The following is a 16,770-nucleotide window of genomic DNA, read 5'->3' as shown; positions in this document are numbered from 1 at the left end:
AATGGCAAACATACTAACCTAATTATTTATGTGTAATTGTTCAAAGGGAAGTTCTACTTCTGTGTGAGTGAGGACACAAGAAACATCATCGGAAGCAGGAGGACTGATTGTCTGATGGTGACCTACTGGGTATGGAAGACACACAACTTTGAAAACCTGCCTCAGGAACAATAGGTAAGGTAAAATACTACTATTAAAAAAGAATTGCCACAAATTTGCTAAAGTCTTTCTCATAACCATTAACTGAAGCTTGCCTATGATTCCTCTTACATTTTCAAACTGTCATGTAACATCATCAGTTTGTATCATAAGATTCCACATGTACGCTTTAGTCAAATATGTGTATCTATGACAGATGTATGTTTATCTTGCTGTTCTCTTCTCTTCTCTCTTTGCTGTTCTCTTCTCTCTTTCTTCTGTCTGTACCTGGCTGGCCTTAGGCAGATGGGTCCCTCCATATGAGCTGGGTTCTGCTCGAGGTTTCTTCCTGTTAAAAGGGAGTTTTTCCTTGCCACCGTTGCCTTCAGGCTTGCTATGGGGGTTTCAGGCCGGGTTTTTGTAAAGCGTCTTGAGACGATTTGTATTGTTATTGACGCTATATAAATAAAATTGAATTGAATTGAATTAAATTGAACCAAAGTACTACACAGGTCCATTTGAAACATTTGAGTTACAAAATAATCAACTTAGAAACAGAATATTGCATCACATGAGGCTGTGCTGGTTGCCATTTGCATTTCATAGTCAGTCATTAAAATAAAAGACTCTCTAATTTCTTGTTTATTTCTTTTTTTTTTTTTATGGCACAAACAATACAAAGTCACTTTTGGTTCTCATCATATGAGTTTGCTACTCATTGGCTAACAAGTAAATACATTATTCATCAATTATACCAAGCTTACTACTCATTACATGTGGAAGCAGAATACTGTAATAATACAGAGCAGCATTAGCCTAGAGATCAGAGGTAAATATGATTTTAGAGCCCTGTTGCCCAGTCTGAACAGAAGGACAATAGATGTGGTTTGATAAACTTATTCCAGTCTAAGAAGCCAAGCTCAGAGCTAGGTCAATCCAGATCAAAATCCTTTCTCGGTGGTATGATAAAATCGTCCACTGTAGTCTCAGAAACTGATTTGTCGGCTGGAAATGTGGGTGTTAGTTCACCACAGAGGGGCTCTGGTTAGTACCCCTTTCCAGCTGTGAGAATCTGCGACCTGCAACAGAGCAGAGCAGGAGATGCCAACGGTGTAAGCATGAAACTTAGGTAAGAAACATAACAGCAGAAACAATGAGGAGACTTGGAAGACATGTAAAAAATATTCATTGTTGTAGTTAAATCTGAAAAATTGTTGACCAAAAGTGTTCATTACGTCTATTTTTAACCAAGATTGCAGCATGTATTGAATAATAATACACCAAACACAAGAGATTTATTAATCAATAAGTTCCAGGTGTGCTCAATGTGGTGAAGTATGATAATAATTTTTGATCAGAATAACTCACCTGCATTCTCTTCTGCAGGAACTTCAACTTCTGGTTGAGACATTGAAGCTCCTGAGATAAGATAAGTAGGCCTTGGTCATAAAAGTTTATCATAAAATGAATTATACCTGTAACACCTTCAAATCAGGTCAACACTTTGACTCATAACCACGGCTGTGTTGTTATTTATCAGCGCACTCAACAAAGTTATGTTCACAGCTGGAGGAGAGTTGTGATACCTGGGTGAGTTTCTCATTGTGCCTGAGTTTGATCTGAGGCAGAAGGTCATCCAGTCTCTGGATCTACAATTGAAATAGAAACATTAATTTGCCATACCGCTGTTACCTCTACTCATCTTATGATCACTATGTGGTTACTGTGTCTTACCCTTCTGTCAATAGTCTGCAGTCTGGTCTTCATGCTCTTATTGATCACAGTCAAGGGAATGGTTCTGGGTTTGGGATGAACTGTAAAAAAAAACACAACCAACAAGCCATTGTGGGTCATGAAAACAGAATTTTAATCTAAAACGATCCGTAAAGTTTCATTTTTACAATTGTATTTTACCGTGTTACAGTTCTATTAGTGAATGCATGTTAAATTACCTTAGTCTGGGAATCAGTACCTAAGCTCTGCACCAACATGTTGGTTAAATACATTTAGGTTGGTTTTCTTTGAGGAAATTATTTTGTTTAATTATAACTTATTAGGTTTTCATTTATTACATATTTATGGTGGTATCCTCTCATTTAGCTTTACTAAAGAAAGGGAATACATGAATTTGCTTATACAGTATAACATACTATTCCACTGACAGTTTTGGTAAAGGTGCTCTTACCGTGTTGAAAGATCTTGGTTACCTCCACCACGTAAGGTCTGTGGAAAAAAACAACAACACATGACTGCTTAATACAGTAAATTCACTGAACAGATGTACAGACAGTTACATCAGATGACCACATACATGTGCTTGCTGTTAGCAGGGATGGAGCTGTTCAGAGGGATCAAGCATCCACGGTGGTTCCTTATCTGCACGCAGACAAAAGTGATCCAGCTCAGGGTGTATTTAAGAGAAGATTATCTAGTCTCTAATTATATCAGTTTTATAATAATATCCTAGAGACACATGCTCTTCCTTCAAACAATCAGAGACTGGCTTGCATTTTAAACATTAGGGCAAATGAGTTGACGTACCTTGAAGACAACATTGGAAGAGTTAAACCCAAAGGCATTGCTGATAATCTGAAAATAAATATATACTATCAGCAATAATGAAGCTAGATGGATGAATAAATGGATGGATGGATGGATGGATGGAAGGAAGGAAGGATCAATACCTGTATGATCGTGGTGATCTCAGCCGAGGGAGGAATGGACACTTCTCGAAGAGCCACCACTCTTTCATCTATAACGAATTCAACACAAGATTCAGCAACTCTCTAATACGTTTGTAACATATCTATTAATAGTTTGTCAGTCATATACTAAGGACTTATAAATCAGAATTTTAGTTCAAGTAGAAAAATAATTTGACAATTTGACCTCTGACCTTCTGGAAAAGTGCTGCAGGGCATCTGGACAACAACAATCTCATGTTCTTTACTAAAGCATGTGAAAATCTGTTTGCTGTGCAGAATAATGTATTGTCAGATTTCGGAAAAGTTTCAGTGCAATTGATCCAATTCTAAATGTAAGTGTTCATTTAAAATGAAGAAAATTCTGACCACCGCTGCACATACTTTACAGTGAACACATCAAAACAGATCTGGAGACTTGGTGGATTATTGTAAAACTCCTCCATCTATATTTTATGAACTTTTGCATGCAGAAAACTGATGTAAATTATTTTAAAGGTTGCTATAAATAAATCGTTTTCATTCCCTCTGAGGCCTGCAGGTGTAATACACTCACTAGTCAAAATCAGCTGTTGCTTTCCTCTTTGAGCATTGATGAATATAGTATTACTAGTAACACTGGATCACTTTGCGAATATGAATAAAAATTTCTTGTGTGATTAATATTTGGATTTAAATAAACCGTGGAGTGAAAATAAATTATTTGCACATAACCTCAATTTCTAGTTTTCAATGGGTTAAATATGCCGGTTTCCATGGAAACGGACGCGCATCTGCGTCCGTCTGAGTGACAAATTATTTATTGGAAGTAAATCATTGAAACTTACGAACCGTTTTTGTCAAGGCGCTTCAGAGCGATCCAGACCTTTGATACGTGGCGTGATTTATCAAAACTGATGTTAGACATTTTTAACCTGCGCACAGAGATAGCAGAGACCGGATACGAGAGCACCTGGCACTTCCGGTAAACTTTCAAAATAAGGCCTGGACTCTATAGTTCAAAGTCACAATAAAAGTCGTACATTTAAACAACTACGTAGGCTTGTACTTAATCTACTTCCATTATTTTGTTGCCTCTACATTTCAAGGGGAAACATTGGCTCTTATCTGCTATCTATTTACTTAACAAAATAATATTTTAATTATTTTCATTTATTATCATCTTTATTCTTAAAACACACTGTATATTTTTCTTTCACAAATTTGTGATCAACAATGTAATAGATTCTATTATGTACCTTCACCTTTATTATCAAGCATGCACTTCATCTCAGCGTACTTTCTGATCATATATTTGATATATTTTGATGACAGATTATTTCATATCATCAACTTCAACCATAAAGGAATATTCTGAGCATTTATTGCCGTTTTTGCTGAGTAGAGAAGTAATTGTTGAATTTTATTTCACACTGCTTGTTTAATTTTTAATTAAGCTGTTTTCATCTAAAATGTGTGCTTACCAGAAATCTACATGTTGCATATAGTGTCTTTGGTGGGGCTTTTATGCAAAAAGGACGACCTTCCGAATACCAAATAATGAAGACTACTATCATAGATCAACCATAAACCCAAATAAACCCTTCATTAAACTGGACGACACACTGAGGAAACAAAAACACAGTTTTATTTTTTGAATTGCGTATAAAACCGTCAACTGTGGAAAGTAAATTGTACCACAAGTGGTTATGGCTCTAACAGTGAGGATGGCTATATTTTACATTTTTCATGATAAGACATCATTGATTCATTCCAGTTGAGAAACCTCATTGATTCATTCCAGCTGAGAAACCTCATGGAAGTATGCCCCCAGCATCTTGATCCCCTGGACGTAGTTAGATCTGAAAACAAGAGAAACAAAACAGTAATCAAATTCTCAGATTAAAAACTTAAAAACTCACCATAACTAACTTAAAACTCTGTGCTGAGACAAACCTGTTGAGCTTTTCATTCTGGGAGTGAGCGCCATCATCTGAGGATCCTACAGGGAGCAGCATGACGTTACGGCCTGTGGCCTCCTGGAAGGTCAGGGTGACGGGGATGCTGCCACCCTCACGGGTCAGATCAGGCTCGACACCAAAGACTGCAGCAAAGCAAAGAGGAGGAGACAACGGGAGAGACTATCAATAAGAGGATAAACATGTAGCAGTACAGTACAGTTTACACAATTTACAGATTAAGCAAGAACAAGCCAATTATTTTTTATATTTGACATTTTAGGACAGTTTTAACTATTTTCATTCTTCAGAAGCAACAACTGAAGAGTACGTATTTTCTGCCTTCCATGTTCTACTGTCTCACCTCCTCAATGCAATTTTGTTATGGTTTGACAAATAAAATTCTAAAATTTTAAAACCATTTGAACCTCTTCAGGTATATCAGAATTATTGGCACGACTAGAATCAGGATGCAGTCATTTAGCCTCTGTACCTGTCTTCATGGCCTTTCGACCAGCCATGTAGTGTGGGTGGTTGAAGTCAGAGACCCAGGCTTTGGCCCCGTGGCCCGAGTACACTTTCAGTTTGTTGGGGCTTCCCAGCTCAGCAAACTTCTTCTGCAGATGGTCGATAACCTTTCAAAAGAAAAAAATAAATAAATAAAATTAAAGCACCTTTTTTAAAATAAGGTTTATATAAAATTGTTCACACTGCTTTACAATTGTTTTGTTGTTTTAGTGTAATAATCTCCTGGCAGTTCAATTACAGACATTGTCTTGGTATCTTTGGAGCTGATCCTCAGGACACAGTGTTATTTCCAAAAAAGAAAAGTGCGGGCGGCTGAGCAAATGATCTCTCGGACACAGTGTTTCTAAGGGAAGCAGATGTTTGGCAACAAGTTTCCAATTCCACTGGCAGAAACTTTTAAAATTTTCACAACCACATCTTGAAGACTTGACCTGATTAGAAACCATTTTAGTGTATGTGTCCATTTGTTTCACTGTTTACCTGTTTCTCCACCACTTTGGGGTCCATGTCAGGGACGAGGCGGATAGAGAACTTGCCGATGACCTTGCGGGGAATGACCGTCTTGGCTCCGGTTTCAGCGAACGCCCCCTCAATGCCATGGAGAGAAAGTGATGGGTACCTCCAGCGGTGCATTAGGATTTGCTCCTACGGAGGAAAAAATGAAAGATCAGAGATCCAGAATAAGAACGTATGTTTTGACTCACGAGTAATGTCGTAAATTGATTCCTTGCCTTGGTTTCATGCAACAGACGTTCAACTCCCATATCTTTGCAGTACTCATCCAAGTCAAACTCAATCTTCTCATACAACTTTCGCTCCTCATCTGTCAGAGGGGCCACGCTGTCGTACATTCCAGGCACCAAAATCTTCCCCTTCCTGTCAACCAGGCAGCCTGTGGAAAAACACGAGATTAAAACTTAAGAGACAATTCACAGAAAGACAATTCTATGACCATATTCCGCTTCTAAAACTCCCAAATGAGTTTTATGAGGCTAAAGCTTCACTTGCCCATAAGTGCAACGAGGTCAGTCATGGCCTCATGAACGGAGCCGCCAAACACTCCAGAGTGTAGGTCCTTATCACAGCACTCCACCTTAAAGTGTGAAAGTAAAACATTGTTTTAATGTACTGCATCAAGAAACAAATTCATGTAATTCAAGATTAAAATAAAGCAGAGCTACTTTTCTTTAACTCTTAATGCTAAAAATGCCAAACAACACTACAACAAGACTCCACCTCAGTGAAGAAGTAGCAGATTCCTCTCAGGCCGTAGGTGATGCAGGGCTTGGTCTTGCCCAGCCAGTAGTTGTCAGAGATGCAGACATAGTCCACGTCTTTAAAAAAGGTGTCTTTTCGAGAAAACACCAGCTCATCCAGGCCCTCAGATCCAGATTCCTCCATCCCCTCGAAGCAGAACTTGATGTTGATGGGAAGCTCCTGTAACATCAAGAGAAATGTGAGGAAAAGCTATTTGAAAGACACAGTATATCAATAACTTGAACCCTTGTATATATTCTGACTTTCTGTGAGACTGTGCACAACAGCATCAGCTTTTTTATTTAGAAAGTAACTTCTTGGGCATATTAACTGTAGCTTCTTAATGACAATTCTGCACTTCCTGTGACATGGTCTTCATGGTCCTCAAGTTTCACCTGTCTGTTAGTACTTCAGGGAAAGATAAAGGTGGTTCAGAGAAATCTCTAGGTGACAAGTCTCTGTTTAATCATTAAGTGATAGCTGTGATTTCATCCCAAGACCTTTGACCAGGCTAAGCACTGCAGACAGCTGTGCAGTGACAAACACGCAATCACCAAATGAGTGGTGTACTTTAACAGAGAGATAATCCATTTATCAGAAATAATGTTTAATCATTTGAAATAATCAATTATGTCAAAATTATTCATAGTCCAGACAAATGAGAGCTTGATATATATTATTATGTAGGTTAAGCCCAATACTGCACATTCAACAGTGGGATTTTACTTGCCTGCCTTCAGTGGCAGTTGGATGTTAAAAGGGAAAAAAACGGCTAAATCCTTTGTAGTTTTGAGAAATCAATTGCAGGCTGATGGACAAATGAGGCTTCATTTGTTGTTACTTAATGCCAACCTGTAAAGCAACCTAATTTAAAGTGACATGCTCTAACATTTCAGTCATGGATGATATGACGACATGATTGGTGTAATGTGATTTTACAGATCACAGAATTCTGGGGGCAGCGAAACGAACTTTTATCGTTTTAACATGTTAGTTAATCATTTGCCTTTTTCCCCATCCTTCTGTGGTGAACTAAAGTTGTGTCGTCTGCAGCTCCTCATCTAACAGCTCACTGTGACTGCTCCTTCTTGTTCCATTACCCCTGCAATGTTTTTCGCTGTCAGAAAATTCCCAAAATGGCCATTGTCTTGTTCTGCAGATGCATTTCTAATGGAATGGTACGGATAGTGCTAAGCTCAATGCCAAAATACATTACATTTCTCTCGTCTGATTTCTCTTGAAATTGTGGTCTGCTAGTTATATGCTTTTAATGTGAAGCTGTAGCAGTAGGAAAAAGTTCAGTTTAAATGAGCAGCATTCTCTGAACCCGTCAGCTATCATTTGATAACAATTTAGGATTCTGCATTCACATCTATATATACTGTAAAACTGGGTCTTAGGCTCAGTCACCACTGTTTGTACCCATGCAACAACAAGGGTGTCAGAATACCAAAATTAATGCAGATGGACCTTTACCAGCATCGCCAGCAACCAATAACATAGGTACAAATATCCTTCTTAAGCTTTGACAGTAAACGTCTTCGTGGATGCGTGCAAGGCGTTGGATTGAAATTATTGTTCCTGTCACTTCAGTTAATTCTGAACGAGTCCCACGCTGCAGTTCACAACCACACCTCTGAATGCCTTCACTTTCTCTGTCAAACAGCATTCCTGTCTGTTAATTCGGATCGTGATTGAAGTTTCCAAACATCATTCAACCGCACCCAACTTACCTTGTCATATAAAAGTAGCTTCAGGTTATTTTTGGTCACACGTCATGAGCATATAAAATAGCCAGAAAAAACAATGTCACGGATCGTTGTTGACCTGCTGAATTCTGATAATTTAGCCAATTTCTTTATAGAGAATAGACAGTTAGCCGAGACGAATTAGCCTGAGATTTGAGGAAGTGCTTTCAGAATCAAAGTGGAAAGTGTAAATACACACTGCTGCAGACTCAGTTTTTACCAAGTTAGAGAGTTTTCAATCCCACTTTTTTTTTTTATTAACAAAGTAGTAAAATTGTTGCATAAACTGTACCTGCTGGATCTTCTGATAGGCCTCAATGCAGTTAAACCAGGCTAAAACTGGACCCTTGTCGTCAGTGGATCCTCTTCCGTAGAGCTTACCTACAAGCAAAAAACTGTATTTTAACTAAAAGAATTATTCATTCTGGTGACACATGTTTTTTGTTTGCTGAGAATAAAGACCATTCTAGTAAATACAAATTTAGTTTTGATCACATTCATTAGACAATGAGGTGTCACTAGAAAGGCTGAAGATTTTTTCCAGTTTCCAACTGGAAATGACGAATATGATGTGCAAAGATAGGTAACCCTTGTTCAGCATAAAAAACTGTAGCCAGATATATAGCGTGTGTGTTTTTAAAACAGGATGTAAGCACAAAACAGAGCTGAACAGGCACAAGTGAGACAGGAGGAAATGAATGTGGCGCTATCAGTCACCTGACTGACTGTCACCAGAAAACACACATGATCATCTGAGTATTAGCAGCACAAAAGAAATGAAAGTGTGAGCTTGTCTGCTTTATTTAACAGTCTATAACTGCTGATGTCATAAGAAATCAAACACTGATATAAGGCTTAATATGACGCAAAGAGAATTTTGTCTTGCGTGCGTCTTCTTAAGCTGCGGTGTGTTGAGCTGTCTTTGCCACCGTATTCATCTGTCATGTGTAACTGCATACACAACACATTCAGTGTTTCGTACTCAACAAATATGCCTTGAAGATTAAACTTATTCCAAGCAGTATTGTCATTACTGCATGTTGTCTAACAACACACAGGCACCAACTCAAGAATGCTGTGATGGCTTAGTAATGATAAAATAAATAAACAAGAACATGTAACGTAATGCAGAAGAGGCAACAGCATGTTGCTTCACATTTTGAAAACCTTTGCTGACTGCATTCTTCTTAAAACAACACCACTTGTTCAACTTGACCTGTGAGGTTTGCAGATAAGACAAGAATACAGCTCTACCCTCAAACACCAGCTAATCCGGGCTGGACTTTGGAAATATGTACCAAACTGTGATATGATCACGTACAAAAGCTGATAAAAGCTCAAAGAGCATTTAAATACAAAGCAGCATTTAAGTAATAGTAATGAAAAACATTGCTCTGATCAACAAAGAAGTAGTCTAATGTTTGGCTTAGGGTTACAGTGAGATGTGCACAAATTCTTATAATATGTTCTGACACTAACTCACTATAGTTTAATACTATTCTGTAGCATTGTTCGCTTAGTTTTGTCAAGGTGTTGTCGAGTCAGACATTTATTTCAGTTCAATTTGATACTGTGTGTGTCAAACCACAAAAATGTGATGCATCCATTACACTGAAGTCTGGGAACAGAAACCATGAATGTAATCACATCACGTCTTGGCTTACAAGTCCAAACAGCATTCTAGTCCACTTGAATAACTTTCAACAAAACAGTTTCGCTTTCAACGGTCCAGAACAAATTCAAACAGCTTCTGGGAAACTTTGCACTGAACATTACCAAAACAGAAACTAAAAACATTCTGCTCTTACCATCTTTCTCTACCAGAGTGAACGGCTCTGTATCCCAGCCGTCATCGATGCTGGCTGGCTGGACATCGAGGTGGCCGTAAATACACACGGTCTTCTTGCTGGGGTCAGAGCCTAAATGCCCCAGGATGATAGGAGGCAGGGGGATCTCTTCTCCAGAGGGAAGCTGCATGAATGAAACTTCACTTTAGTAAAGTGTAAGGTTGACCCACAAAGACGGCCCATTCTAGGTTAATACGCAAACACTAACACTCTCACCTTCTGTTTCCCAACGTCCACCATCTCCACTGTCCCCCCCAGTCTCTCAATGTCTTTGGCTGCCATCTCCATCATCTTTTTGATTTCTCCACGCTTCTCTGGCCAGGCAGACACACTCTGGACGGCCACCCAGTCTGCAAGGCGCTGGGAAATAAGAATAATTCAGATAACTCGCAATGTGCTCAAAGAAAACACAACGGGTGATTTATACCTTTCATTACTTTTGCTCATGTTCCAGCTGTAAAGTGTAAGCCACAGTGAATGTTTCTTAGCACAAAATTTACAACAGTTAACGTGTGACTGAAACTGATTTAATAAGGTCATTTAGTTTCACATTTATAGCATCCAGCTCACTAGGCGAAACAGTTTAAAGACACTTCAGTTTAATCTAATCACCACAATGATTAGTTGAGCATACTAGCAAAACGCCTGACAGTCAAGTTGCATTGAATTACCTATATCAGAATAATCTTACCTGCACGTACAGGTCCTGATGTTCGTCCACATACTTGAAAAGTGTCTGGAGATGAGCCATTTTTCTTTTTTCTGCCTGCGACAGGAGCTGAGGGTTTAACAAGCAGAGTGGTGAGAGTCCTCGAGCCCTGTCCTATCTTATGGGAGGACGAAGCCCACGCCCTCCTGCAATCCTGCTGACTGCTGCTATATCTGTAGCTTCTCTGTCATGCACGCAAGTGGTGAGAGTGCCAGACAAGCATGTTTCACATCAAGAAGTTGAGCTGGATTGCAGAACTACTACAGACACAGCTGACTGTCGCCGTGATTGTTCGTCTTTAGAATAATATCTGGGGAAATGGGCTCATATTAAGAGGTTGCATCATATAAATGTCATATTGTAATAAAAATATAAGTAAAGATATAAATATAATAAAGTCTAAAGATGAAGTAAAGATAAAATATTAACTGCAACAAAAATATGAATAAATATTGCCAAGAATTACCCAGCATTGCAAAATAAGCTATTATAATTTTCTCTCTCTCATTAACAAACACATAAAAAGACAAAATATAGACTTTAAATGTATTTAATATATGTTATCTAATATAAGCAGATTTTGTGCACCATACCACGAGACAGTGTACATGACATTTGACGTGAATTTGATGCACGATTCATTTGTTTTGACCATAACAAAGAAAAGCACTTAACCAAAAATGTGACATTTAATGTTTAAGCTGATCTGAAAATTAATCAGAGGCTATGTTGGCTGGAAACGTTTCGATTTCCTTGTGCATGACAGAGACTTTATTCCTGTCACTAGCTAGAGTGAAGCCCGAGCAGATGTGTAATATTAGCTGGTCGGCTAACAGCTATAGCATGACACTGACTGAAAGCTAGCTTACAAATACTTCGTAAACTTCTGAAAGATAACCAATACCTGTTCAGTAGCGCAGACTTCTCTTGTATCTATTTCCGTTCAGCTGACGTCCACATGTGACTCGTTCCTCTGTCTCAGCTGACTGACACGTCTGGTGTTGGCTACTGACTGACAAATGTGTCAAGTTTAAAGTGTTCAAACCAGTGTAACGGTTTATTCTGCGCAAACAAGAATGTACAGAGATGGTTCCGCGTACAAGGCGGAAGTTTAATTGTACTCATGGCGCAAAGAATTGTGGGTCGTTGAACCTCAGGCGAGTCGATTTGTCAATTAATTTATTCTTTATTTCGAGTGAAGTAAAGCGAAATTACAGACAAATATTTAATACCAGAAAATAACATACAGACATGGCAACATAATTAATCAGACACCTTAAAAACTATGCTCAAAGGAGACAAAACGGAAACAATGATTGTACAGATTGTGAAAAAAACAGAAATATTAAGTTGAAATAGAATAATTCAAAGCAAAAATGGATGAATCATTAAACAATGGGGAAGTTTAGTGTAAACTCACTTAATTGCTTCAGTGAGACATTTTAAGATGCAAAATATTACACAAGACTGTAAAATCAATGGCTTTTATTAAAAGATGTTTTTGTTCAAAGTGATGTAAAATTTTAAAAACCACGTAGGACTGGATAAAACATTGGGCAAGTTGGTTTGGCCAGCTCCAGTAGAGACACAAAGAGTTGTTTCATTTACATTAGAGCAGGTTTGTCCAGGTATTTACACTGACTGCATACCATCTAATTGGAGCTTACTGAGAGAGACATTTTTAAGATAGATTTGTAACCACTGACAGCTGGGATAGGCACAGTGGCATGGTGGTTAGCACTGATGCTTCACAGCAAGAAGGTTCCGGGTTGTATGGAGTTTGCATGTTCTCCGTGTTCTCATATTTGCATCCAAGAGCAAGATATCCACCATCTAGACAAAAGGTTCTGGAGCCTATCCCAGCTGTCATCGGGTGAGAAGGGGCTACACCCTGGACAGGTCGCCAGTCTATCGCAGGGCTAACACAGAGAGACAGACAACCATTCACACTCACATGCACACCTAGGACAGAATCACCAATTAACCTGACTAGCGTGTCTTTGGACAGTGGGAGGAAGCTGGAGTACCCAGAGGGAACCCACGCAGACAAAGGGACCTTTTGATTTCGGTATAGAGAAGTCAGTGCACATTTTGAACATGCAAACATGCAAACTCCAGCTAACCACCACGCCACTGTGCCACTCCCTCAAAGTATTCTAAAAGGAATTTAAATATAGATAAGTCGGTGTATCTTTTGAACTTTAAGCACTTCAGTGCAGGGAGCAGCATTACTGAATGTGGATCTGCATCACTGTCGACTCATTTTTATACAGTTCACAAAAAAAAAAAAAAAACTACCAGAAGACACCATTTTAAAAATGTTTATTTTCTTTAGTTTAATAGGTCTTCAGTTGTAAATCCTTATGGTGCCTAGAAACAAAAGGATTTGATTAGAGATTTAAAAGAGTGGCATTTTTGCCATCTAAAAAAAAAAAAAGAAAAAAAAGAAAAAAAAGTCACCTTTCCATCGAAGCACCGGTCTTCACATGTCTTTCCTTTTGGCCTACAAACTTCTGCAGAGCACATAAAATAGATCTGCAGGAAACAACAGTCACTGTGTGAGAACAAATTTTCCTTAAAAGAAGCACAATTTATTTTAGCATCACTTGTTTGATAGTGAGATAGCCTACTTGAAATTCTTTAAAAGGCTTTTTAAACAATTGTTTACACTTTACCACCTCAGTGAAAGACTGAGCTCAGTCCAAGCCAGTGACAGCCTTCATTTAAACTTCCAGCTCGAACATCTCGACTCACCTCTTCATCCAGGTACTTGTTTGTCTTTTGACCCATATTCTGGAAGGCGTCCACTACAAAGCGTCTCTGGTTGCCATTTTTGGGAATTTCACCGACTTTAAGGATGGACACGTTTGCGTCCTCAGGATTGGCACACCTGCGGACAGCATAATTTACTGTTAAGTTTAAGTTAAACAGCAACTATGCTGTGGGTTTGGACAGCAACACTTACCCTTCATGAATCAGCACCAGAGCATTCTTTGCAGAGAGAGGGTAGGCAAGACAATATTTGACCAGAATTACTGCATCTGGTTTGGGAGACTTCTGGCGCAATTCGAGATACAAAGGCTTGCCAAGGAGCAGACGCAAGGGCTGATGGTAAGTGGGATAGAAACTGGAATACGTCTTATCTGTTGAAATTGGAAACAGTTTGAGCAGATCTCACCCATAGTCTAGATCAAGGCTGAGCATCCTGTGGGTAGATTGAAAACAGTGCACCTGACCTTTGGCAAGTCTCAACTCAACACCATAAGAGCCACTTTTAAAGATGGCAGCATGGGAGATGGGCTCTTGCCATTGCTGGCTGCTGATTGGAGAAGTGCCCGTTTTACCATAGCGACACTCAACCATGAACCTGCAAGACAATATGTTTAAGATGGGCACTGCTAAGAACAGCGCAAAAAAAAAAAAAAATACTAACACAATTTAGAGAAGGACCTAATTATTCCATTAAGATCCAATAATTGGATAAATAGCACCAACATGGTTACTGTAGCTTACCTGAGTGGATCACTTCTTGTGATTACGCCAAACTTGAGGTTCACAGCTTTGACAGGATTCTGCACTTCCACCAGGTAGACCTTTGTTGTACCAACGTCCTGTTAAAAAGAGGTCCACAGGTTTTTGCTAACTCAGAATGTATGTTGCATTTACTACCAGCATGTCAAGACTTAAAAACCCTTAACCCATGAGCAGTACATTTTTGAGGTAAAGAAATGCAACAAAGAATACAAGTAGTGACTGTTAAGCTTCAGCGTTACACAATTTCTTAAGACCGAAAAATAAATCCGAACTATTTGGGACAAGCACTGGCATGTCCGGGTAGAGTTTTGTGGCCGTGACCTCATACAAAGTCATCTCTGCAGCTTTTGATCACATTCTTCACGCAAAACAAAGGGGACAACTTACATAGGAACGAGCTCCACATTCTGTGACTTTGAATTTAAAGATGGCGACCTTTTCATTAGCAATGGCTGGTTTGCATTCGGGATTCCCAGGAATAACAAGTACTGTGGGGTCCAAAGGGGGCGATGCAGAGTTAGCCCAAATGGCAAAAACAAAGTGTTTATCCACAGTGCACTCTAAAGGACAAGAGAGGGGGAAAAAAAAGTTACTCAGAAATTGTTTTTATGACAGATTTACACCTGATCATCTTAACAGAAGCCAACCATCGATTGGGTAGTAGCAGGTAGCTTTAGATGCATCCACGCAGCATCCCAGCTTCTCACAGTCTAAGAAGGATATTCCTTTCTCACCACAAGGCAACCTTTCGGCAGGACAGACAGCACAATCTGAAATTAAAGGACATTTAAACCGTCTTACAGACATAAATTAGGGTTGCCATTTCATTTGCTGATACGATTTATGCTCACATTTTGCATCAGGGCACGTTGCAGGTTCACCCATGGCACGAGGGTCCAAATCATTGTCAGACTTTGGGATTTCCTCACACGTAACAACAGAAACTCTTGTTCGGCCAAACCCGTCAGCGTACATCAACTGCAGACTGTAGTCATCATTCTGAAACAATTTTTTAGAGCTTGTGTAAGACCTGAATTCCAGTAATGTCGTTGGCTCTGGTGATTAAAATTAGTGAGTCAGAGCTGTCATTTTACTTTTCGTTTCACATTGCACCCAGTGAAGGGTACAGTCAAGGTGCTCTTCAACAGGTTCACATCATAACCGCAGTACTCTGGAGCGTCCATGACGGACAGCAGTTTCCTTAAACCTAGAGAGAAATCACAGAAAGTTATCGAGCTAAACCTTAAAGTGGAAATAAAAAAAAGTCAGGGTACTTACCCAAAACTGTAACCTCACTGAAATCACTTGTTGGTAGTGTGATTTGGAAGCCAGCGTCACTGCAGTCCACATCAAGGTCAGAACTTTGACTGGTGCTGCCGGACCAGCTCTTTGGAGGAACATCTACAGGCTCCTCCTGGAATCTATGGTCAGTAACATCGGCCCAGTTTCTGGAACCTAAATTTTCCTGGAGTTCATGGTCAGCAAACAGGTCGAAGTCTTCACTGGTGGTAACACCAGTAGCTTCTAGGACTAAATCAGGAAATTCTTCATCATAGTCACTGTCGTCATCTGGACGTGAGAAGAAGGGTGGCGTTACTGGATGTTTAAAGTTTAATGCACTCCCATGCAGCAATTTACACATGCCATTAAACAACCTTAACACATGTTTAATGTGAAACTTGAAAAGATTTAAAGAGGCTTTTAGTTTGCACCGTATAAACTGAGAAGTTGACTCTCGTCGATCCGCTTCCATCCCTGTGCGGACACCAGCAGCAGCAGAAGAAGAAGAAGAAGCTCGACCCGTTGCTCAGCCATGGATCCAAGTAAAAGCAGCGAGGCAGCTGCTGAGCACTGGATAAAGCCCCGTCCTCCTGCACTGCCACAAGTACTGCTTTCAGTTAACTGATTGCACGTTGGTTGCTGCTAATTTGACACCTGGCGGTCCCCTTTAATTACCACACATGGAAAAGAACTCTCTATGTTCTTAGGGAAATCGCTAGAAAATAAAGATAACCCCATTTCATAGTTATTTTAGAATAAGTGATCATCTGGCCTCCCAAAATATAGTTCAGGTGAAAATTTAAAGGTAAATACATCAATAGTTTTGGGAGCTTTTTCCAAAAATTTGGCACACCGTCTTGTAATACTAAAATGTGTTTTAAAAAATGCTTTTAATATGTCTGACTTTCCATTACCTTGTATAAGGAAAATGCTTTCAAATGCTCTTTAAATCTAAGGATTTAGGCTTAAAAATGTTTTACCTTATTGAGTTTTTAGTCTCTGACCTATATTTGAATTTCTTTGGTTATGAAAAATCCCAAAGACCAATTTCTGGACTAAAACCAGTAGGCTTATAATGATGTTTGCAGG

The 16,770-nt window shown here is 39.2% G+C and overlaps 3 protein-coding genes across 3 annotated transcripts; all 3 read right to left on the bottom strand.

The window, feature by feature from the left end:
* Window positions 1-870: 870 nt before the first annotated feature.
* LOC311500981 (uncharacterized protein) lies at window positions 871-3,059 on the bottom strand (the record flags this gene model as incomplete). Its single annotated transcript, XM_084562620.1, has 9 exons — window positions 871-1,217; window positions 1,507-1,557; window positions 1,725-1,787; window positions 1,873-1,952; window positions 2,324-2,361; window positions 2,450-2,514; window positions 2,680-2,727; window positions 2,823-2,890; window positions 3,035-3,059. 9 exons carry the CDS (start codon window positions 3,057-3,059, stop codon window positions 1,164-1,166), a joined length of 492 nt encoding a protein of 163 aa, XP_084418746.1. The 3' UTR covers window positions 871-1,163.
* A 1,386-nt stretch (window positions 3,060-4,445) lies between these two features.
* On the bottom strand, window positions 4,446-11,929 carry cndp2 (carnosine dipeptidase 2). Its single transcript, XM_084563337.1, has 12 exons — window positions 11,771-11,929; window positions 10,849-10,935; window positions 10,374-10,517; window positions 10,119-10,281; window positions 8,603-8,691; window positions 6,542-6,742; window positions 6,314-6,398; window positions 6,037-6,197; window positions 5,786-5,950; window positions 5,271-5,412; window positions 4,776-4,923; window positions 4,446-4,681 (listed from the first exon to the last, which is right to left on the bottom strand). The coding sequence occupies exons 2-12, from the start codon at window positions 10,906-10,908 to the stop codon at window positions 4,615-4,617; spliced, it is 1,425 nt and encodes a 474-aa protein (XP_084419463.1). The 5' UTR covers window positions 10,909-10,935; window positions 11,771-11,929; the 3' UTR covers window positions 4,446-4,614.
* Window positions 11,930-13,165: 1,236 nt separating this feature from the next.
* Window positions 13,166-16,284, bottom strand: LOC311501955 (zona pellucida sperm-binding protein 4-like). Its single transcript, XM_084564028.1, has 12 exons — window positions 16,113-16,284; window positions 15,679-15,969; window positions 15,495-15,607; window positions 15,252-15,399; window positions 15,048-15,170; window positions 14,788-14,960; window positions 14,380-14,477; window positions 14,103-14,233; window positions 13,832-14,009; window positions 13,621-13,756; window positions 13,327-13,401; window positions 13,166-13,236 (listed from the first exon to the last, which is right to left on the bottom strand). The coding sequence occupies exons 1-12, from the start codon at window positions 16,213-16,215 to the stop codon at window positions 13,228-13,230; spliced, it is 1,578 nt and encodes a 525-aa protein (XP_084420154.1). The 5' UTR covers window positions 16,216-16,284; the 3' UTR covers window positions 13,166-13,227.
* Between the last annotated feature and the right edge of the window lie 486 nt (window positions 16,285-16,770).

Source organism: Chelon labrosus (assembly GCF_963514085.1).
Source record: "Chelon labrosus genome assembly, chromosome: 16".
Classification (NCBI taxonomy): Eukaryota; Metazoa; Chordata; class Actinopteri; order Mugiliformes; family Mugilidae; genus Chelon; species Chelon labrosus.
The sequence above is the reverse complement of the archived record's forward strand: the minus strand, read 5'-3'. Positions and strand labels throughout refer to the sequence as shown.

Excerpts from the sequence above, each read along its gene's own strand:
- cndp2 (XM_084563337.1), bottom strand. The coding sequence starts at position 10,908 with ATGGCTCATCTCCAGACACTTTTCAAGTATGTGGACGAACATCAGGAC. Across the intron at positions 8,692-10,118 it reads CACTCTGGTAGAGAAAGATG|GTAAGCTCTACGGAAGAGGA; the intron begins GTAAGAGCAGAA and ends TTTTGCTTGTAG. Across the intron at positions 6,198-6,313 it reads TGACCTCGTTGCACTTATGG|GCTGCCTGGTTGACAGGAAG; the intron begins GCAAGTGAAGCT and ends GTTTTTCCACAG.
- LOC311501955 (XM_084564028.1), bottom strand. The coding sequence starts at position 16,215 with ATGGCTGAGCAACGGGTCGAGCTTCTTCTTCTTCTTCTGCTGCTGCTG. Across the intron at positions 15,171-15,251 it reads AACGTGCCCTGATGCAAAAT|ATTGTGCTGTCTGTCCTGCC; the intron begins GTGAGCATAAAT and ends CTTTAATTTCAG. Across the intron at positions 14,234-14,379 it reads ACAAGAAGTGATCCACTCAG|GTTCATGGTTGAGTGTCGCT; the intron begins GTAAGCTACAGT and ends ATTGTCTTGCAG.